Source organism: Patella vulgata, chromosome 6 (genome assembly GCF_932274485.2).
Source record: "Patella vulgata chromosome 6, xgPatVulg1.2, whole genome shotgun sequence".
Taxonomy (NCBI): Eukaryota; Metazoa; Mollusca; class Gastropoda; family Patellidae; genus Patella; species Patella vulgata.
The window spans coordinates 2,936,539-2,961,109 of record NC_065884.2 but is presented as its reverse complement, the minus strand read 5'-3'; the positions used below and the strand labels follow the sequence as shown (position 1 = coordinate 2,961,109).

The 24,571-nt window shown below is 36.2% G+C and overlaps 1 protein-coding gene across 1 annotated transcript; it reads left to right on the top strand.

The window, feature by feature from the left end:
* Positions 1-1,027: 1,027 nt before the first annotated feature.
* Positions 1,028-20,036, top strand: LOC126823506 (probable ATP-dependent RNA helicase DHX37). Its single transcript, XM_050552389.2, has 24 exons — positions 1,028-1,241; positions 1,441-1,629; positions 2,453-2,553; positions 3,023-3,374; positions 4,958-5,106; positions 6,411-6,503; positions 6,959-7,055; positions 8,316-8,429; positions 8,889-9,074; positions 10,609-10,729; positions 11,801-11,909; positions 12,246-12,363; positions 13,525-13,605; positions 14,118-14,225; positions 15,058-15,182; positions 15,994-16,090; positions 16,590-16,655; positions 17,286-17,367; positions 17,979-18,151; positions 18,588-18,647; positions 18,924-19,080; positions 19,283-19,403; positions 19,612-19,675; positions 19,959-20,036. Exons 1-24 carry the CDS (start codon positions 1,161-1,163, stop codon positions 20,034-20,036), a joined length of 2,922 nt encoding a protein of 973 aa, XP_050408346.1. The 5' UTR covers positions 1,028-1,160.
* Positions 20,037-24,571: the final 4,535 nt, after the last annotated feature.

Below are 24,571 nucleotides of genomic sequence, written 5' to 3'. Positions count from 1 at the left end.
TACTCTAGTTCGGTTTGGTATGATGCTTTGACTTTTAAAAGGAATCAATTATTTTCTTATTTGAATCAATTTTAACATGGAATGTCAAATGTAACATGTCCAACTTTTTTATGCATGTTTATTTAGTTACGGTTACATGTTAAAGGGTGATAAACTAAAATAATAGACATTTTATCAAATATTGATATACTCATAACATTATGATATTTTTTTTCAGGGATTTTGCCCAGTTCTACCGTCTGAACTGAAGTCAAATGACATAAGATTGAGACATTGTGATTGTGACTGACAGTGACAGTCAGTGACAGAAATGAAATGAAATGAAATGAAATGGGGTTTAACGTCCTACTGTTCTGCTCCTAACCTGGGCTAATGAAGACGGGCATACGCCATACAGTGTGCTATGAGGGAAATTTTGCCCGGACAGCGGCACTACGGCCTACTCTTATATCGAATTCCAACTGCCAAGGGATCTTTTACGTGCACGCCAATGTGTACACGGGACCTCGGTTTTTCGTCCCATCCGAACGACTAGACAGCTTTCCTTGTCAGCCCCTCCGTCCTGCATCACTGACAAGGGAAGTCAGTGACAGACGATTTGATAGCCGACAAAACGTTAGCCTATACATCTGTCAAAATAACGAAATTATAGCCAGTAATGGCAGTCTTGCTACAGAGGAAATATATTCTATATCTCGCAACCTGATCGATAGCATCCTGGACTTCGGGAGAAAACGTCAAAAGCTCCAGAAACTGTTCTTCATCAATGAAATCTTCGTCGTCTATAGACGCCATGTTGAAAACAGACGAATTCGGCGGATGAATATTTATAAATGGTAACCATATCCGGTTTAAAATATTGGAGAAGATGTAATTGAATTTATCATATGTACAGCGTCTTATTCTTCCTCAATGATTAGCATGATTTTTTATTGTGTAATTATTCTAAATTTAGCCAACAGTAGGTTTTTTTTAAGATGGACTATATATATAGCGGAACTGTATCCTGTAAATGTTGTTAGGCCAACATGTGCTCGATGTTTATGTTTTGAGAAGATCAACACGTGTATTAAAGAATTTCTATGATTGAAGACTGATTGATTGATTGATTTCAAGAACAGTTATTGTTTGAGATATTGACAGTTAATTGAGAGATAAAGATGGGACGTTTGAAGAGGGGGTATAACTGGAAAGGTAGACAAAAAGTCGATGTTGATGTTGACAGATCAGCAGAGAAAAAGGTTTAAATTTATTTATTTCTTGTTCGAAATAGTTTTTACAAAAACAAACAAAAAACCATGAGAGATTATTCGAGTATAATCAAATAAGAATGATATTATACCGGTACACTAAATGATTTAGGCCTAACTTTAATTCTAGTATGAGGGAACTGTTGTGAGTCTCTCTTGGACTTGGATCTTATTTTTGGTTCTTTTACAGATAAAATTAGATGTTGATGCTATTGGTGTAGGAGAAACAGGTTTTGATGATAATAATCTATTGGCGTTACCTTCCAAGAAACGGAAGACAAATAAGAAGGAAGATAAACCAAAGAAAACGAAACAGTTGACACGAAAAGAAAGAAGACAATTGGAAAAAGTTATTGAAAAAAAGGAAAAGAAAACCAATGTAAGTCACTAAACTTGCCAAGATTTTGACATTTGTCAGGATGGGAGTGGGTGGTCGCGTATTCTAACTCATCCACATTAAATTACGAGGTCTGTCATTTGGTCAAGAGATGTGGTTTCTATCCCAAGCTGCTTGTAATATATCTGCAAATGTTAGGTTGCACAGAACACAATTCTATGGAATACATTACTGGGTGAAACGTCGCTCAATCATAAACAGCAATTGTATTCTATAGAATCATGTAGGCCTACTTGAGATTAGGCTTTTATTTTCTTTTACATGTACCTAGCTGATTTTTGCACTAAATATAATGTTTTTCAATGTTCTCTTATGCGCATGTATGTAAGAACTGGATAAAATGTAAGACCACCGGCACCTAACTTCTTCTTACATACTTGTAAGTCTGAGAAGGAACCCATGAGTTTGCATGGACTGCCTGCCTTATGATGTACAGCAGCACGTTAGCCTCCTACTGCCCCTATTTTTTTCTCAAATAATGTGAAATGGGCTAATGAACACAGGCATACGCCATACAGTTTGCTATGAGGGAAATTTTGCCCAGGCATTATGACCTACTCTTTTACTGAATTCCAACTGCACACCAATTTATACAAGGGTCCTCAGTTTTTCGTCCCATCCGAACAACTAGACAGCTGTCCTTGTCAGGACCTCCGGTGTGCACCACTTAAAAGAGGAACCACGCTGGAAAATCCAGATGAAAATTATCGGTCAATGCAGGGATTGAACATGTGACCTCCAGGCTAGCGAGCCCTCAATTAATGTCTCATTATAGTAAAATATTTTTTTGTTTATTTTTTTCCAGAGAAAGTCCATATTAGAATCACTGAGTTCTGTCCAGGCATCACAGGAAGAACTTCAGTTATTGACCAGTATATCAGAAGTTTACAGTCAAAGATTTAAATCGTAAATAAATTTGTTTTTCAGTAATTTTACTTTAGCTTATTGAATAATTCTTCAATACTTTATTTTGAGTTAAGCCATGCTTGAATATTTGAATTACCCCAAGGGTGCCAGTGTGGCATCATCCGGAATCAGAATCTTCACATATTGAAGAAATATACATATACTCCATTAAAAACATTAGGTGGACTATATTTCCAAAGAAGTTTTTCCCGGAGAGAGAGGGAGAGAGAAGAGAGAGGAAACCGGACCAATAGAAAAACCACGAATTTGGACAGGAAACCCTATTCACATACAAACAAAGATTCGTAACCACTTGACTCAATGACAGACCTTATAATCTAAAGTTCACGCATTAAACCATTCGGCCAACCATCATTACCCGTCATTAATTAATAAGGACATTTCACTGAATTATTCCAGGGTTTTTATCTTTCTATGCTTGTTTTCCATTTATATTCTTCTATTGTAGTGATGTTCAGGTTGAAACATCTGTCGACGGTGAAGTAAAGTTAAAGACAATAAAAGGTATCAATAAAAAAAATAAACAAAAAGTTCCTGAACCCGAGTCTGACAGTTCAATAGATACATCAGACATGTCATCAGATGAGGAGGAGGAGGAGGAAGATCTTAAAGAATTAACCAATCAAATTGAAGAACAGATAACAGAGAGTGAAAAAAACAGAGATGAACCAATGAAAGAGGAAAAGACATCTGTAAAGGTGAAAGATGAGAAAGTAAAAGTAGATGATAAACCGAAAGTAGAAGAAAAACCTAATAGAACTGTTATCAATGTTCCTGTGATGAGAACAGCTGAAGTTGAGGTTTGTGTTGTTAAAGTCTCTAACTCAATATTTTCCATAATATTCGAAATTAAAAACACAAATTAGAATTCAATATTGATCAAGTTCAATCAATATTGATGTTGTTATCTTGACGTGAAAATATGAGATCCTAATATCCAGTATTTCAGACACAATTAACTTTATAATCAGTAAACGCGTCGTGTACCCTATGGTTTCGGGTGCCATCTTGTAATGAACAAATAAAAACATATCCTACAACACAATGTGGAAGTTATTAGTAAAGGCTGATTCACAAATGACAAAATAATAATTTAATAAATGTGTAGAATGCACTAGTAGGCGTGCCGTCCAGTTTGCACTGTTCACGTATTTCACCGAACATAATTGATTAGAAATTACAATATTTTTTTCAACAATTGAATATAAATCACTTTAAATACATTCATATTACATTAGTATGTGCTTTTAGAGTCATTTTGTCTATCTCAAGATTCCAAAAAATAGTGTCATATGCCCTTTAATATCACTCAATAGGAAATATCTTGGCTCAAATCATTTTATATTACTCTCAGGATGACCGTATTAACCCTTTATCCCTTGGTACATTTAAATAATATTGAGTACCCCAGTTCCTTAAAAACAATCAGAGTAAAGTGATATATTAAAGGACAATATTGGTACCTTATTATTACCACGTATGTGATATAACTGGTTAAACACATTCCAAATATAATTTTAACACAGAGATCATTTCTACAATAGATGCTCAATGCAAGTTACAAAAATCAGAAGTGACAAACGCAAAAGGAAAACACAAGTTTTCCCGCTATATAACTGACTGAAGTGACGAGTGATAACAGATACATGGGCGAATTTCTGCTCACTTCCGATTTTTAATCCTTCATTACGCATCTGTCGTAGCAATGATCTCTGTGAAAATTATATTTGGAACGTGTTTAACCAGTTCTATCACATATGTGATAATGACTGGCACCAATATTGTCCTTTAATATTAGTAGGCCTACATTCGTAGACAGACTTCAAGTGAGCAGTCAGAAAGTACGGTTTCCTGGAACCACCTCAAAACACGGACCATAGATATTATAGCACATTTACTAGTTTTTACAGACGCCACAGTTGTACACATGACAGGGCGGTCCGAGGAACCCTAATTTTGGCAGTTAAACAATTTCTAGAACAATTTAATAATAGTTGATCAACTTAATTATAGTTTATGGAACAATTTCTAGTTCTTATAGGCACTCAGTTGTTCACTTGACAGGGCGGACTGAGGAACCCTAATTTGGGCAGTTAAAGTGTTAACTAGAGGTTGATCATATTTTGTCTGACTTATATTCCTGATTGTTTTCAAATTTGAGTGAAGTCTGTGTCACTACAGGCCAGAGACTGTACAGCGCAGTGGACGTTTACGGCTAGCCCCCGGATCCATCCACTTTATTTGAATTGTTCGTTTGTCTGTGATTTCTGCGTATTGTGTCTTGTCCATATATTTGTTTTTGTGTAAATTATGTGTGGTGCAGTCCCCCTTCACTTTCTATTAATAGTAGTTTATGTAATGATTTTTTATTTGATATTTACAGGCAAATAGAGAGAAGTTACCAATATTTACTGAAGAACAGGTTGTTATGGAAACTATTAATGATAATCCAGTAACGATTATTTGTGGAGAAACGGGGTCGGGTAAAACAACTCAAGTTCCACAGTTTTTATATGAAGCAGGATATGCCCAGTAAGTATTTGTTCTTCTCAGTAAGGGTTGTTCCCATTCTCAGTAAGTATTTGTTCTCGTCCTCAATAAGTATTTGTTCTTGTTCTCAGTAAGTATTTGTTCTCGTCCTCAGTAAGTATTTGTTCTCGTCCTCAGTAAGTATTTGTTCTCGTCCTCAGTAAGTATTTGTTCTCGTCCTCAGTAAGTATTTGTTCTCGTTCTCAGTTCTCAGTAAGTATTTGTTCTCGTTCTCAGTAAGTATTTGTTCTTGTCCTCAGTAAGTATTTGTTCTCGTCCTCAGTAAGTATTTGTTCTCGTCCTCAGTAAGTATTTGTTCTCGTCCTCAGTAAGTATTTGTTCTTGTTCTCAGTAAGTATTTGTTCTCGTTCTCAGTAAGTATTTGTTCTCGTTCTCAATAATTATTTGTTCTTGTCCTCAGTTAGTATTTGTTCTCGTCCTCAGTAAGTATTTGTTCTCGTTCTCAGTAAGTATTTGTTCTCGTCCTCAGTAAGTGCTGGTTATGCTTCTTATACGATCAAGAATAAAGAAATGAACAATATTTGATTCCTTTCACATAGGGGGAATTGGATGGCCGAATGGTTAGCATGTGCACGCTGTATCATAAGGTCTGTCATTTAGTCAACTGGCATGGTTTCGATTCCCTGGTTGTATGTGACAAGGAGTAGTGTCGTCTGTCCAACCTCGTGGGTTGTCTCCGGGTTCTCCGGTTTCCTCTCACTGCTAAAGACCCCTAGGCGCAAGCGAATTATTGAAATAAAATTGAACCATGTGTTAGTCCCGAAATGACCTAGTTTGTGTCGAGTGGATATTAAACCCCATTTCTCTCGCTCTCCCTTTCACATATATATATAGGCCAAACCCAATTGTAATATCAACCGAAATAAGTTTACACATTCCTATATAACTTGACTATAAATAGGGTTCAGTTTTACTTTTAGTTTATATTCCCGTTGACTACGACATAACAAATAAGGGTCAATTTTACTGTTAGACTATATTCCCATTCTCACGGTGCCCTTAATTAAACAAGGACCTGACAGTTTTACTGTTCAACTATATTCCCCACTCCCACGATTCCCTTCAGTAGTAGGGATCAGGTTTTTCACTGTTAAACTAAACTCAGTAAACTGTGGCATGGCTGTATATCTGTCTCTATGTAATAAACAGTAATAACAGTGGAAATATTTTTTAGTAATAAACAATTTTATTTCATAGAATTGTGTATGTTGTATCTAGGTGTGTGTGTGTGTGGGGGGGGGATTGATGTATTAGATTGAAAGCTATAGAAGTTTCTTGTTTTACAGTGGTGATGGTATTATTGGTATCACAGAACCTAGACGTGTTGCTGCTATCAGTATGTCACAACGTGTTGCCATGGAAATGAATTTATCTCCTGAGTAAGTTGTAAAATAATAACTCTAATTATCTAGTGTGTGATTTACAGCTCGATCAGTGATTCTGTCCGTCCGACAAATTGTCTTAGACTTCTTAAATCAGGAGGCTCTTCGAATTATTTAAACAAATTTGCTTTAGTCTGACGATGAATTGTTGTTTGGTGTCTAGGGTATTGCGCATGAGTCAGCATACACTGTAACCAGGGTATCATTTAATATTGCACATCTAGCCCTGATTTATTTTACATTCATTCAATAAAATATCTTTGATTTAAAAATCATTTTAAATCACCCCAAATCATCTAATTTGTACTTGTGTCCAGTTTTGATAATGAGCGTCCAATTTACAAGTGTTTGATTTCCTGTTCACTGTTAAAAAATAAACAACCCATTTGATTATTGATGTATAATGATTAATTTTTGAATAGTGGTCAGCTTTGATTGGGTTTTTTTTGTAGTGAAATATCGTATCAAATTCGTTATGAAGGAAATACCTCGTCTAAAACTAAGATCAAGTTCATGACAGATGGTGTTTTATTAAAGGAAGTCCAACAGGTTTGTCTACTCAAATATTTCAGTAAAAATTAAATTGTTGTTTTACCTACATGACACTGATGGGAGCAGCCATGCTGAGCCACTTCCAAAGAAGTAACCCTAATTTATAGCTCATTCTATTTTCCGGCATGGTTCCCCCTTGTCAGTGGTGCTGTGTGGAGGGTCTGGCAAGGATAGTGTGTAGTAGTTCAGAAGGAAGGAAAAATCAAGGTCCATTGTACACATTGGCATGCACGTAAAAGACCTTTTGTAGTTGGGATTCAATGTAAGAGTGCCGTAACACCTCTGTCCGGGCAAAAAGTTCCTCATAGCATACTGTTCAGCGTATGCACGTCATTAGTCGTGGCGGAGCAGAACAGTAGGATGTTAAACTTTCTTTTATACCACGTTCTGAGGTTCTGGTTTTGCATTTTGCATGGTACAATGAGATGTATACAGAATGCCTGAAATAAAACACAATGTGATGCCCAGTTTCAATAAAATAGACACAAAATTTACAACTTCATATGTACATATTATTTTAAGTATGTTATATTTGTAGCACGGCTTTCTTAGTTTACAGGTTTAAACAGAGGCCACAGGCCATGGTGTTAAACCTGTTAACGAATGAAGTGTGCTATAAATGACTTGTAACATTGACAACTGCTCAACATGCTTGTTGTTATTGCACAGAAAACCCACCCACTTCTCTATATGATTTCTACTAAAACTAGTGTAAACCAGCAAAAGTGTGCAATAAAACTGAACATGTCTAGTTATTGCACGGTTAAGCTCCAGCCAGTCCAGGAGAAATGAAATGAAATGGGGTTTAATATCCTACTGTTCTGCTCCTAAACTGGGCTAATGAAGAAGGGCATACGCCATACAGTGTGCTGTGTGCTATGAGGGAAATTTGGCCCGGGCAGCAACGCTATGGCCTACTCTTATATCAAATTCCAACTGCCAATGGATCTTTTACGTGCACGCCAATATGTACATTTGATCTCGGTTTTTCGTACCATCCGAACGACTAGACAGCTGTCCTTGTCAGGCCCTCCGTCCTGCATCACTGACAAGGGGAAACCATGCCGGAAAATCTGGTTGAACTTTCTTGGCCAATGCAGGGATCGAACACCCGACCTCCAGGCTAGCGAGCCAGCGTCTTACCCACTTAGCCACGTGACCCTCCCCAGTCTAGGAGATGAAAAACAATATGCTTATTCAACGAAAAGAACAAAGGAAGATTTCCAGTCATGTTCCTTGTATTTTTTTGTTTTTCAGGACTTTATGTTGAGTAAATACAGTGTTATTATTATTGATGAAGCTCATGAACGAAGTGTTTATACGGATATTCTCATTGGTTTATTATCTCGTATTGTACCACTCAGAAACAAGGTAACATTACGTGGTCTTTATTCACAAGCATGGAAATAACACACCGGTCTCAAACATTGTCAGGCACAAATTCAGACAAACTCTCTGATTTGGTGCCCATCATTTTGTCAGCACTATGAATTTTAGAGTAATGTAAGGGACAGCAGTATTATATGGTCTTTTCTTTAATGTATAAAGAGCGTCACTATTACAAGGGTTCAGCCTATGACCCCCAAAATATGCATTACAATGAAGCCCTTGTCTTTCATTTAAGGATTTGCTATTACAAAGGTTCACCTGTCAAAACTCAACCCTTGTCTGCCATTACAAATGTTCATCTCTGAAAACTTGACCCTTGTCTCTAAAATAAGGGATTTATTTTGAGGGTTCAGCCTGTGGACACTCAAAACAGCGTTATCGTGATGTCCTTGTGTATGAAGAATTTGACTTTTTGAAATTGTATTTTTGTTTGTTTTTTAGAGAGGAAAACCATTGAAGATGATAATTATGTCCGCTACACTCAGAGTAGAAGATTTTACAGAAAATAAACAATTATTTAAAATACCACCACCTGTGTTAAAAGTCAACTCTCGTCAGTTTCCTGTAACTATTCACTTCAACAAACGGACGCCTGTGGATGATTATTTATCAGATTGTTTTAAAAAGGTCAGTTGATGTATATTCCTCGTCATTATTTTTTGAATATTATTTCCATTTATAATATCTCGGTACACACTTGATTCAATTCAATCTGATTAAATACAGATCTATATTTCATTTTTATACGCCCACATTTTCATGTGGACGTATATTGTCGTCGCCCCTGTCCGTCCGTCCGTCGACAATTGTTTGTGAACAGTCTACAGGTCACAATTTTTATTCGATTTCAATGAAACTTGAAATATAGGTTTATCACCCTAAGATCTTGGTTCCTTTCGATATTGGCATGTATCGGACTGTAATTTCATGGATTATGGCCCCTGATTGTACGAAAAATCACGTTTTTAGCTTGTGCACACTGTATAGGTCACAATTTTTACTTGAAATGTATGCTTATAACCCAAAGATCTTGGTTCCTTTCGATATTCGTGGATATTGGAACGTAACTTCCTGAATTTTATATATATACTTTCGATGGCCTACACTACATGAAGATCTGACCGGTTGTAGTGATAGGTCGCATCAGGAGTCGTACGAGCAGCTTTTGACCCTATGACGTCAGACATTGATTAATCAATCAGCACTGACGTTTCTAGGGGTTTCCCACAGTTCCACGCATCGCACGCCAAGAACTTGCTGTGACAGACCATTTCATTGGTTAATCCCTCATTTCAACCAGAACACGGATTATATAACAATTCTTTCAGATCCTAGTGTAGTAAAGACAAGTAAAACAAAATTTTGAACTATAAAAAACGGAACAAAATATAGGATCTGTGTTGTAATCAGGTTGGGATTCAAATCCTGGACGTCAACATGTTGACGTCTCGTTATCATGCTTCATTTTTACCTTCCCAGGAACCCTGTTTATAAGCTGTGAACGTGGAGGTCAAAGGGAAAAGCAGATGATGAAATCTACTTCTGACACCTCTTATGATAAATAATGAAATGTGATAGTAGTTTACTGATGCTAATAATCCAACGAATAAGATATTTAGAAATATTTATTTATGGTGGGGCACCTTAGAATAAGATAACATTTCCCTGATGACATGATTTAAATTATTAAGTGTATTGAATTGCATTAACAACAACCACACTACAGAACTAACTAAAAGACCTTTACATGCAAGGAAATTGTTAAAATAAATTGTACCATATCTTAGTCCCGAAATGACTTTTTTGTCCTGAGTGGATGTTAGACCCTATTGTTCTTTCTCCTTTCGATGTAAATCACACCGACAAAATCACTCAACCCACCTACATGTTCCGCATCCCGCTTACATACATGTAGGTGCCTTTTATGATCAATTTCTGTGCCCCCTCCCCCTCCTTCTCCTCTCCTTTTAAGCATATTTACTATACTATTGTTTACTAGGTATGTAAGGTACATCACCCCTCCCTACCTTATAATTGTATTATTATATTAAGTTGTTTTACTAGGTATAAGGTACATCATCCCTCTCTTCCCTCCCCTTCCCTCCCTCCCTCCGTCCCTCCCTCCCTGCCTTATAAATGTATTATTATATTGTTTTACTAGGTATGTAAGATACATCGTATGTTGCCGTCTGGAGGCATACTGGTATTTGTAACAGGACAACAAGAAGTTCGAACTCTCTGTTATAAATTACGCAAAATGTTTCCTTATGATCCGCACCAAGGTTAGTATTGTTACATATAACAAGAACGAAAGTCAACAAAATCATAGCCATCTTGGAATTGTGACGTTGTGTAGTTGTCAAAGGAACGGACATGCAAAGTTTCGTATCGATCGAGAGGGTCACGGTGGCTAAGTGGGTAAGACGCTGGCTCGCTAGCCTTGAGGTCGGGTGATGCAGGACAAAAGGCCTGACAAGGACAGCTGCCTAGTCATTCGGATGGTCTGAAAAACTGAGGACCCGTGGACACATTGGCGTGCACGTAAAAGATCCCTTGACCTTGGAATTCTATATAAGAGTAGGCCGTTGTGCCATTGTCTGGGCAAACTGTATGGCACACTGTATGGCGTATGCCCGTCTTCATTAGCCCAGTTGGAGCAGAACAGTAGGACGTTAAACCCCATTTCATTCCATTTCATATCGATCGAACTTGGAATTGATCAAGCCATATACTTTTTTTTCGAAGAGTGTCGTCCCCAAGAAGAAATACAAAAAGATAGGTAACTTTTGCGGCTCTGTTCCGGGTCAAAATAAAGAGTCATTCATATATTGGTGTAAAAAGTTTAGATATTCTTTTATAACCTATCAAGTATATGAAGTTTTCATGTGTCGTTAATTAAAAAGATAATTGTCTGCTTTTGACTTGGGAAGAATCCTACATAATTCGAGAGTCGCATTTCAGTTCCATGAGAGTTATTTTCCATTTCCATATATATCACTTTAAACGCTGTACAGCCAAGAGTCTTGGATAATTTCTTTCAAACCTGCTGTGATTGTCTAATCATGAAACGGAACTCAACAAAATTCTGAATTGTGCGTGTAGTTTATTACTTCAGTCACAAGTGCAAAAGTATTGGGATGTTTTTCAAACTTGCTGGAAATTTTTTTTATTGTTGTAAAGAAAGGTAAATCATCAAAATCCAACCAATTAGTTTTTGCATCTTGACACCATAAAACGTGAAAACCTCTCTTCCATGACAGATGCTATAGGTTTGTGTAAAAACTCTCTTCCGGATGCTGTATGTTTGTGTTTAGTTTTGTGTTTATGCTGATGGCGATTTATTTTTATTTTAGTTTTACCCAATAAAAAAGAGGAACGTAAAAAAAATAAAAAGAAGAAAAGGGAGAAAAAAATACAGAAAAAGATTGAAAAAATTGACTTACCTAAAGTTGACTTGAACAAGTAAGTTAAAAAACAAAGTACAAAATAGTTTTAAAAATGTACAACTGAAAAATACCAATCATTTTGACTTTAATTAACCAGTTAGTTCGCAGGTTCGACCCCTGTGTTGGTCGAGAAAGTTCATCAGGATTTCCACGCATATTTCCCGCTTGTCAGAGGTGCAGGACAGCTGTCTAGTCATTGGGATGGGACAAAAAATGAGGTTCTATAAAACCTGTTGATGTTATCTTGTAGTTATTCTATAAAACCTGTTGATGTTATCTTTTAGTTATTCTATAAAACCTGTTGATGTTATCTTTTAGTTATTCTATAAAACCTGTTGATGTTATCTTTTAGTTATTCTATAAAACCTGTTGATGAAGAAGGAGAAATGGATGTTCTTGGTGAAGATTCCGATCTCGATATTTTATCTGAAGGGGAATCAGAAACAGAAGACATGGGGAAGGATCCGGAGGTAGGAAAAAAACAAAATATTTGTTTTGTTTTTTTAAATTTTACAAATGTACCGTTTCAATATGTTTTGGATGGTCTAGAAATTTACAGTTAATATTTTGTAACTACAATCCAGGGCCCTAATTCACAAAAACTTAAACTAAGTTACAACCGAAATTTTAAGAAATACTGCAACTTCATTGGATATATGCAAATTGATTTTACTGGTCAGTCAATCGAATTGCAGTATTTCTTAAAATTTCAATTGTATCTTAGTTTAAGTTTTCGTGAATAAGGGCCCAGAGATGTTTCGAGTTTAGAGGATTGTTATTGTTCATTGGAGGCCAAGATAGCGCAGTGAGTCACTCCTTAAATCTTAAAGTACTGTTAGTCTCCAGCGACACCAATTTTTAGCCAATAAAAATCCCCAAATTTTCGTAATGTATTTATGTAAACACACAGGAGCCTGACCTTTGAATTTTAGGGGTTGCAATGGCAGGGCTGGAAAAAGTTGGACTGATGCTACGGAAAACCAAGGCATGCATCCTTGACAGTAGGATATCGAAGAGGAGAAGGTGGAATTAAAAATTACCACTCGTTTGTCTCAAGATTATATAATTACGAGCGGATAACCCAGCGCTGCACAGGTTGAAAGTAGTGCAATGCCACCAGGCCTATGTTACTCCCCGGTCCGAGTTACCCCTATATTCCAAATTTCCGCATCGGGACAGTTCTAATCTGATAAAAACACAGATCCTATTTCGTTTTGTTTTTATAGTTCAAAATTTCGTTTTACTTGTCTTTACTATACTTGGATCTGGATCGTGTTCTGAATGGTGTCAGAGATAAGCCAATGAAACGGTCTGTTACGGCGAGCTTTAGACGTGTTTTGCACGGAACTGTGGGTAATCCACTAGTAACATCAATGCTGATTGGTTAATCAAATGTCTGACATCATAGGGTCATAAGTCGGTCTTTTGACCCCTGACGTGACCTATCGCTACAACTTGTCAGATCTTCATGTAGTAAAGGCTGCCGAGAGTATAAAAAAACGAAACGAAATATAGATCTGTATTGTAATCAGATTGATTCTAGTGTAGCCGCCAACCCTGAACAAACAAACGGACGAACAACAGTCACAAATATTAGTATAGATAGATATAATTATGTTTTATTCTTACAGGAATCTGAAGAGACTGGATGTCAGACACCATTATATGTTTTACCTTTATACTCTCTATTACCCAGTCATAAACAGATTAGGGTAAGATATAACATTTTTTCTACCACAATTGTTCAAAACCACAACCCAGAGGTTACTGGCCAGCTAGAGGTCAAAGCGTGACACTCTAGACCACTAGGCCATCCCAACCCCCCACATTTCGCAGTACCCGGCCCCGGTTTAATAAACCATTCTCAAACTTAAGTTAAGAATTTACTCAAAATTGTTCGCCTTATTTTAACTAAAATATAGCCCTATATAAAACTGTTGTTTTAATGTATCAAATACATCAATAAGAAACTATGTGCAAAGTTTTTTGTTTCTGTATCAAAGATATTTCTCATAAACTGTGATTAGAAGTTGAGTAAATTCTTAACTTGAGTCTGAGAATGCTTTGTGAAACTGGGGCCTGGTTATATAGTTGAGATGACTTTGGGAATCACCAAACTTCTCTACTGCATTTGGATATTTATTGCTAGCAGTTTGTTTAATTTCTATTGATGTGCTGTTATTCTGTTATTTCTTACTGATATGTTTGTATGTTTAATTGACAGGTTTTTGACGAGGCGCCACCGGGATGTCGTCTGTGCGTTGTATCAACAAATGTAGCAGAAACATCTTTAACTATCCCAAATATCAAATATGTTGTAGATACGGGCAAGGTAATTTCTGTTATAAACCTTTAAAATAAACTCATAGCTCAAATGGCTCAGGTTTGAATCCTGTTGTTACAGTTATAAACTTTGAATTAAACCTAGGGGGTTGTTGCCATGGTAATCGAATGGCCATGGTACTGTGCTCACAACTAGAAAGTGCTACATTTGAAGCTTGGCTTGCGCCTAAAAGTACCATAAGGATTTCTGAAGCCTGGTGCCACTAAACCAATATATGGCCACAAATAGACGGATTGCAAAATCATATACTAATATACAGAAGCAAGTTTCTACTTAGGATCTCTGAAGCATTGTGGGGGGTTGGATGGCCGAATAGTTAGCACGTGGGCGCTGTGTCATAAGGTCTGTCATTGAGTCAACTGGTGTGGTTTCGATTCCCCGGTTGTACGTGACAAGGAGTAGGGTCGCTTGTACAACCTCATGGGTTTTCTGCGTGTCCTCCGGTTTCCTCCCACTGCTAATTAAAGATCCCTATGCGCAAGCAAATTATTGAAATAAAATTGAACCATGTGTTAGTCCCGAAATGACCTAGTTTGTGTGAGTGGACATTAAACCTCTCTCTCTCTCTCTCTCTTTCTCTCTCTCTCTCTGAAGCATTGTAACACTAAAACAATCCATGGTCATAGGTTTCAAAATGGTAAACAAATATAGGCTTCTCTGGTTCTTATCTATGATGAAAACTTCTGTGGAAGCAGACATTAAACGACCAAGTGAATTGTGGTGGTGGTGGTGGTTGTGATGATGATGATGGTGATGATGTCTTCTTACACAGATATCAAAACATATGGAATGGATTACAAACTAGATTCTTCTTCTTCAGGTTAAAACTAAATTCTACGATAAAGTAACAGGTGTTTCGACATTTAAAGTTACCTGGACGTCTCAAGCTTCAGCCAATCAGAGAGCAGGAAGAGCTGGGCGTGTGTCACCTGGTCATTGTTATCGGTACGTTATGTTTTATACAATAATTATATAAGGGTTGATTTATGTACTGTAGCGCATGCACAAGTTTATATGGGTTCTCCCCTTTCATCCCACTAGGAAGTCGTGATAAGAGTTCTGTGATGGAAATTTTCCCTGGAAAGTGGCTCTTTTGAGTAACATGCTGCCAATGGTAGACTTAGCACCTCAATTCTTCATGCAATCTAAATGACTACATGCTCTGTCCTGCACAACTAGGCTGGAAAAATGTATAAAGAAAATGAATGGGGGTTGAGTATGTCATTGAGGCAAGAGGCATAGTTTCAATCCTAGAATTGCACATTATGATGAGTAAGGTCGTCTGTTCAACCTTGTGGGGTTTCTTTGGGTACTCCATTTTCCTTCCACTGCTTAAGAACATAAATGCAAGCGAATTATTGAATGTGTTGAATGCACATTAAACACCGCTAAAAAAAAAATGTCCTGGTAGGGGCTGGTTTGTTAGATGGTCCAGCAACATAAAGCTAGTAACACTGTGACCAGGGTATCATTTAATCTTGTGTGATGATGTAATCTTGTAATCGAGAAATTAAACACTTGTTAATTGGACCCTCATTATCAAAATTGAACAGTCAGCTTTAAACTGGATACAAGTACAAATTAGATGATTTTTGGTGATTTTTAACAATTTTGACAAATTTTCAAACAAAGATGTGATATTAAACGAATGTGAAAGAAATTAGTGCTAGATACACAAGATTAAACGATTCTCGGGTAACAGTATTAAATGATTGAATACACAGTAAATTTAGTTTTGATATGATTATATTTTCAGTTTATATTCATCGGCTGTATTTAATGATGATTTTGAGATGTTTTCACCACCCGAGATTTGTAGACGTCCTGTAGATGATCTTTTGTTACAGATGAAGGTCATTTACATTTCTTTTTGTTATAAAATAAACACAAAATATCTCAATCTGATTAAAATACAGATCTATATTTCGTTTCATGGAGATCTGACTAGTTGTAATGGGAAGTCGCGTCAGGGGTCATACAAGCGGCTTTTGACCATATCACGTCAGACATTTGATTAACCAATCAGCGTTGATGTTTCTAGTAGGAACACACCAAGAACTCACCGCAACAGGCCGTTTCTTTGGCTAATCCCTCACATCAACCAGAACGTGGATTATTTAACAACTCTCCCAGATCCTAGTGTAGTAAAGACAAGTAAAACGAAATTTTGAACTATAAAAAAATAAACGAAATGGGATCTGTATTTTCATCAGATTGGAAATGTTCACAAGCAATACATGAATTTAGAGATGATAAGATTGATCTGTAAAGTGTAAAGCTTCTCCCCACAACACTCCATTCATTTTGTTTTATATGCTAGAGAGGTTAATTTTTAAAACGTGATTTTTTCAGGAGATGAATATTGATAAAGTACAGAATTTTCCCTATCCTACTCCACCAGATATTGAACAGTTAAAGGTAAATATTTAATTGCCTCATCATCATCATCATCATCATCTACATGGTTTATAACTACATAATCATCATCTATATGGCTTAACAACTACATATTGAATCTAATCACACTCAAATTTTTTTTTTAAATGGGTTTTGAACCTTATCACGCTTAATGTTTTCTTTTTAGAGAAATGTGTTTTAAACGGAATAAATTTTAAAAAGAAATGCTTAATTAAAAAGACGTGCTTTTTATCAAAAGAAATGCATTTTTACGAAAGAAATGCTTTTTAAACTAGATTTGTCTAAACTATTTGATAGGTTTTCTGTAGTCACAGAGACGATGCTGATATCTAGTAAATAGTGGAGACTGGGCCATGCTTGTGCATATGAATGGATTGCCAGAAATTAGTACTTTATATGCAATTGGTTTTAATCTGTTATATATCCCCCACCACTTAAAACATGAATTTTCCCAAGATCTCATCACAACCAATAGACCCAGATCTTTTTATGTTAGTTTTTATTTTTATCAAAATGAAGAAATTATTCATGGAACTAGGTATCCATTTATCCTAGTGTTCATTTACAAAAATCAGAAATAACATGGTTGTGGAATTTCTTCAAATTCAAGAAATCTCAATTTGTTTGTAGGCAGCTGAAAGTTTATTGTTATCTCTTGGAGCTTTATCAACACCAGATCGACCGAAACATATCAAACGTAGACAGGACAAAGGTAAATAGAATCTAATTAATCTGCCGTTCATTGCTTAGTTTTATTAAAATAAATATTAAATTTTTCTCTGACATATTTTCAATTAGTTTAAATTTGGCTGTTATGTTCTTATAAAGCTTTTCGATCTTATAAAAATTTGCTGCAAATTGAACGTATGAAAACTCACAATAAAAGTCATGGTAGCTAAAATAAGTGATGATTTTAACTTTCAAGAGGTTTTCGTGATTTTGTAGAATTGCCTTCTGATTTGACATAGCATATCAGTTAGGTTGTTTTCTCTGACTTGGGACGTTTGCGGCTAGCTCCGGGATCCATTCCCTTGCCAGATATGTGCATTTGTTGTTTGAGGTGCCTGTGTATATTGTGTTCTGTCTATAGGTTTGATTTGTGTAATTGTTGATGTGTGGTGTGATCCGCTTCCCTTACTATTTCATGTTTTCCAATATTTTGAACACAAAAATAATCCAATTATACATATTTTGGTTGTTTAAATAAAGAGCATTGATGTACAAACCAAGGATTCCATGTATATGTGGTTGTGTTTTTAATGTGGTTAATCGCTAAATACTACTCAAGGAATACTGACTTCAAGATATGTTTTTCGTTTTCAGAGTTAACAAAGATTACTCCCCTTGGCCGTGGAATGGCTAAGTTTCCTGTCTCACCACGATATGCTAGAATATTAGCTTTAGGTCATCAAGAGAATCTCCTACCATATGTTATAGCAATTGTATCAGCTTTATCTGTAGATGAATTATTTATTGAGACACCAGTACCTAGCGAGGTAAATATTCTTATTTTGATTGCAGGGGTTGAATAGCGAATGGTGCACGTTGTATCATAAGGCCTGTCATTGAGTCAACTGACATGGTTTCGATTCCCGGGTTGTACGTGACAAGAAGTAGGGTCGACTGTCCAACCTTTTGGGTTTTCTCCAGGTCATGATTTTGGACTACTCCTTATAACGCTCAACTGGAAATGAAAACCATGCAACTTAACCCAATTACAGACCTTATGATTTAAACCACTAGACTGCCCCCCTCCCCCCACACTAATAATTATATGTTTGCCTGAAATATCTGACTAATCTGTCATAAATAAAGAACAACAGTATCTGGTCACTCACACAAGATTAAATAATGACAATCTAAATGTATATGCAATTTGATTTAAATTTGTTTGTGCCTGTTTTTGAAAGTGTGTTAATTGTTTTTTTACAGAAAACTGATGGTAAGCAGAAACAGAAAACTTCACAAATCAGAAAGTTGTGGGCTGGAGGTGTAAGTTAATGTATTGTATACTTTTTACATATAATGTATATCAGAAGCTGAAATATAGTAGGAGCATTAGTTCGTCCAAAAGGCATGTTACATATATTAAGCATATAAAAATGGAGTAAATCTATACAGAAGGCATTCTACGTCTTAATTTCTTCCTCCATTAAGACCTTTTAATAACCTCAATAAATTTCCACTTTTCAAAAATATTTGACCACCATTCAATAATTAAGACACATATTCTTATGAATTTATATATTTTTGTATTTCTATATGCAGGGTCAGTCTTTGTTATTAGGTGATTTAATGGTATTATTAAAGGCTGTAGGGGCATGTGAATATCAGGGTTTTACTCCAGAATTCTGCACTAAGTTTGGTATCAGATATAAATCCATGAAAGAAATTAGAAAATTACGAGCGCAGTTAACAAATACAGGTAGATATGTAAATATTTGTAACTTGTTAATTAGCTCACAGGCCTTATTCCGGAAAACTTAAGCTAAAATACATTTGAATGAAATTTTCAATATATTCATTTTTCATTATCTATTTTTGAACTATTATTACAAGAACGTCCAGTTCTTATCTAAATCTTACCTACTGTAGTCTTCTACTAAGTGTGATTTTATTTTTTTCAGTAAATATTGTGATACCTGATGCCAACCTATGTGTAGATCCGAAGTTATCTCCCCCTACTGATGTCCAGTGTAAGATGTTACGGCAGATTGTATTGGCTGGTTTAGCTGATCATGTGGCCAGGTAATTAACATTTTATTTTAACAGAAAACTTGAGGAATTTAACACAGAGAGACTACTGTATTTTCAATAGATAGTTCCTGATATTTTGAAAAATATGAAATAAATACAAAAGAAATCTAACCCCCGCGACAATGTAAATCTTGTTGGCCGCAAGTGTTGTTTTACAGGATCAGTGTTGAATTGTTTTAAAATAAATTTGTATTTTAAGGAGATATCCAGACCCTCCACCAGGTGCTAGTGATGATGCCAGAAAACTAAAACATGCCTATCAGGTAACTATGTGGACTCCTTACGTATTTACTATGAGTGCATTAAACCCTATTTGATTTCATTTATTTAAATTTAGTAGCACGTTAAACCCTATTTGATTTCATTTATTTAAATTTAGTAGTACATTAAACCCTATTTCATTTACGCTGTGTGGACTTAATATTGGGAATATGGGATATGATAATACTTGAATTAGTGTGTGTGTGTGGGGGGGGGGGCTAGTTTGTTGTCCCCTGGGACCCATTTCATTCAACCTTCATCTATTTTATTTGTATATTTTAACAGTGTACTGAATTAGAGGAACCAGTTTTTATTCATCCTTCATCTATTTTATTTGTATATTTTAACAGTGTACTGAATTAAAGAAACCAGTTTTTATTCATCCTTCATCGGTTTTGTTTTTATATTTTAACAGTGTACTGAATTAGAGGAACCAGTTTTTATTCATCCTTCATCTGTTTTGTTTAAAGAGAAATGTGATTATATAGTTTATCAGAATATCCATGAAACATCAAAACTCTATATGAAAGGTGAGTAAGAGAGAGAGAGAAAAGTTGGGTTTCAGGTCCACTCAGGGACTAACACTGGTTCAATTTTATTTCAATAACTCGCTTGCGCGTAGGAGTCTTTAGCAGTGGGAGGAAACCGAAGGACAGACGACTCTACTCCTTGTCACGTACAACCAGGGAATCGAAATCACACCAGTTGACTCAAAGACAGACCTTATGATACAACGCACATGCGCTAACCGTTTGGCCATTCACTTCTTTATTATTGGTCTGATACTGACAGATAGTCATTTTAAGATGAGTTATTTGCCCATGAATCGGATTCAGACCTTATTTTATAATCTGACTCACTTAGGCAGCACTCGTTTGAAAGTTCCGGAATTGAATTCTATCAATCTCAAAAATAGTGACAATCGAGTTAAAAGGAGTATTTCAGGCTGCAACGCATGCGTCGACTGGATAAGTAAAATATCTCAACCAACCACACAGCCAAAACATATTCGTTATGTTTAATTACGTCACGATTCTACTCACACCACCTCGGTAGTGGGGACTGACAGAACTGTGACAGGACTGAATTCCATATCACTCGATTGCAATTCGGGAGGTTATGGACTGTGAAGCGAGCATCACCTAAATCACAGTTTAATATTGAAAGAAACTTTCCATGTTACAGGTGCTTGTGATAGATATACCTGGTAATATACCTGATGAATGATAATATACCTGGTAATTAATGATATTTTATATTTTATAATTCAGGTGTTGTATCCATAGAACCAGAATGGTTACCATTATTTGCTGGATATCATTGTTCTTTCTCACGACCTTTAGATGACCCTTCACCTTTCTATGATACCATAAAAGGAGAGGTCACATGTTACATGACCAGTAGCTTCAGTAAGTATTAGTAGTACACGTGTATGTTTAGGAATCCCACGAACTACAAGGCTCACTAACCAGTAAGTCCTGGGGCCTGTTTCACGAAATTTTAACTGTTGTTGGCCAAGAAAATTTCTCAGATTTTCTATCCTGGTTTCCTATTGTCACTGGTTATTCGAATTTCCTGAAATGAAATGAAATGAAATGAAATGGGGTTTAACGTCCTACTGTTTTGCTCCTATGCTGGGCTAATGAAGACGGGCATACGCCATACAGTGTGCTATGGGGGAAATTTTGCCCGGGCAGGGGCACTATCGCCTACTCTTATATCAAATTCCAACTGCCAAGGGATCTTTTACGTACACACCAATGTATATACAGGACCTCGGTTTTTCGGCCATCCGAAGGACTAGACAGCTGTCCTTGTCAGGCGCTCCGTCCTGCATCGAATTTCCTAGATGAGTAGTCGTTATATATGAATACATGCAGGAGAAACCAAAAAACACCTATGATAGGTAGAAATAGAAGAATAAGTAAAAATGCTTTACTCAAATTGTACACCTAAGGATAGAAAATAAAATGAGGTTATTGATAAGATGTTGACCAGATTCCATTCCTTACTAAATCAGTAATTTCTCAATTATTTTCCAGGTCGATGTAATTGGTCGATACCAGCAGTACCAATTGAATATCCACACAACATTGATAAGTTTCGTTGGTTTGCCAGATTTCTATTGGAAGGAACAGTTTGTCCGAAACTAAAAGAATTTGTTAACGTTCTTCTCTCCACACCTGCTACCATGATTAAATCTTGGGCCAAGTAAGTTATACGTTAAAATAGAAATATAGTACTTAAAAGATGATCGAGATACATACAGTACCACTGATCCTAAAAGATGATCCAACCTCGTGGATTTTTTCCGGGTCTTCCGGTTTCCTCTCACTGCTAAAGACCCCTATGTGCAAGTGAATTATTGAAATGAAATTGAACCATATGTTAGTCCTGAAATGACCTAGTTTGTGTCGAGTGGGCATTAAACCTCATTTCTCTCTCCCTAGCTAAAAGAGAAAAGATACAGTATCACCGATCCTAAATGATGATTAAAATATCATTTTATCCACATTTGAAGATAATACCATATGGACCAGGAATTAAGCATGGCGTCATCGCCGCCATCCTAGAATTAGGAAATCATAGCATAAATCAAAGTCCCTCCATCAATACGCAGTTTGTTTAAGGAACAAACATATACCCAGATTGTACTTGAATTGACCTCTTGCTATAATTAAATGTTAAATTATTATAATTTCAGATTACAACCCAGAACGGAAGTATTATTACAAGCATTGGTAGGAAGAAATGTAACTAATAAAAAAAGTCTACTTGATGCCTGGAACACAGATAACATGTGTAAGTTTGATTCTGTCTATATGAAATCAAAGCTTACGTTTCCTACACGGAACTAGGCCATGACGACGGCATACGAGAGAGAAATGGGGTTTAACGTCAACTCGACACAAACTAGCAGTGTTCCCGTGGTCCTTGAAAATCCTTGAATATCCTTAAATTTAAAATTTCATTTTCAAGGTCTTGAATATTCTTGAATTTCACGGAAATAGGAAAATATCCTTGAATTTCAGTTGAGGTCCTTAATTTTGTTTCAAATGTCTTCAATTCCTTTTAAATATGAGATTATAATGATAGTTGGTAATGTTTTGGTTATTTTTAAGATGAAAAATTGTAACTTTAGGCTAAAAAATGTCCTTGAAAATCCTTGAATTTGACGTATATTTATCCTTGAATATCCTTGAAAAAATGTTTGACGAAGCCGCGGGAACCCTGACTAGGTCATTTCGGGACTAACATATGGTTTAATTTTATTTCAATAATTCGCTTGCGCGTATGGGTCTTTAACAGTGGGAGGAAACCGGAGGACCCGGACAAAACCCACAAGGTTGGACAAGCGACCATACTCCTTGTCACGTACAACCGGAGATTCGGAACCACGCCAGTTGACTCAATGACAGGTCGTATGATACAGCACTCACGTGCTAACCATTTGGCCATCCAACACCCCCCCCCCCACCCCCCCCGTTTGCTATCAGACATCTTGGGGTTTGCATCACTTCTTCACAATTAGACACTTTCCTTGCCAGGCCCTCCATCCTGTACCAAGGACTATGGATATTAAAGGACAATATTGGTGCCAGTTATTATCACATATGTGTTAGAGCTAATAATTCCTTCGAAGACCAAAAGTTGTTATATGGGACTGTAAGAGGATATCTGACAATTCAATAAAGTAATTGAATGTCATTAGATAAGAGAACACGAGAAAAATAGAAATAGTCCGTACATTCCCTTGTTTATATTCATTCTATACCTTATAAAAACACGGTAATGCACGGACTTTTTCTGTTTTTCTTTCGTGTTCTCTTATCTAGTGGCAGTCAATTCTTTTTATGAATTGTCAGATATCCTCTCACAGTGTCACACAGCAACTGTTGGTCTTCAAAGGAATTATTAGTGAGCAGAAATTCGGCCGTGTATCTGTTATCACTCGTCGCTTCAGTCAGTTATATTGAGCGGTGACTCGTGTTTTCCTTTGGCGTTCGTCACTTCCGATACGGGAAACCTGTATTACTCAGCTATCGTAGCAATGATCTCTGTGTTAAAAGTATATTTGGAATGTGTTTAACCAGCTCTAACACACATGTGATAATGACTGGCACCAATATTGTCCTTTAAACACGATGATAAACTAATTGATTATTATTATTTTATTTTACAGATTTATATAACGAGTACTGTCATTGGGTACCTGAAGCCGTCCATTACGATGTAAAAACAAAATGGCCTCCAATAGGATGAAATGGCTTGATTATCAACTCTTGACAACATTGATTAACATCAAGTTCTGTGTTAATACTGACACCTGTCTAGACTCTAGACAGACTTATGTGATGTCATCAAATGAGAAATGCAACAGACAGCCACATGGGTTCCTGCCCACGATTTGTCTTCAGAATTGATCAGGATCTATCGGCCTATTTACAGGCTGTAGTAAAAGTATAAAAATAAATTACAATGATGGACAGTTAAAGTTAAGAATACTGCTAATTATACATTGCTGAAGAACAGATACTTGTGTTATTAGACTACTTTACCTCATACTCCTTTCAAAAAGTCATCTTGTTTAGCGAGATTTGTGTTTGTATTCATGGAAATAACAATTTGAAAGATTATGGTGAAGTTGTTATTTGGTGTGTATTGTTAACCAATCAACAATGTATTATTATGTGGGTCTGAGTCTATAATACATGTTATAGATAATACATGTTACATTTTATTCTTGACCAGAACCAAACCTGTAAACCCTGACATAGAATACATACAGTCATACAGCTGCCATAGTTATGTTTAATTGCATGTAATTGGATTCTTTATGATATTACTAAATTGCTTGGTACCCAATATTATCAATATATCAACAGAACGAATTGTTG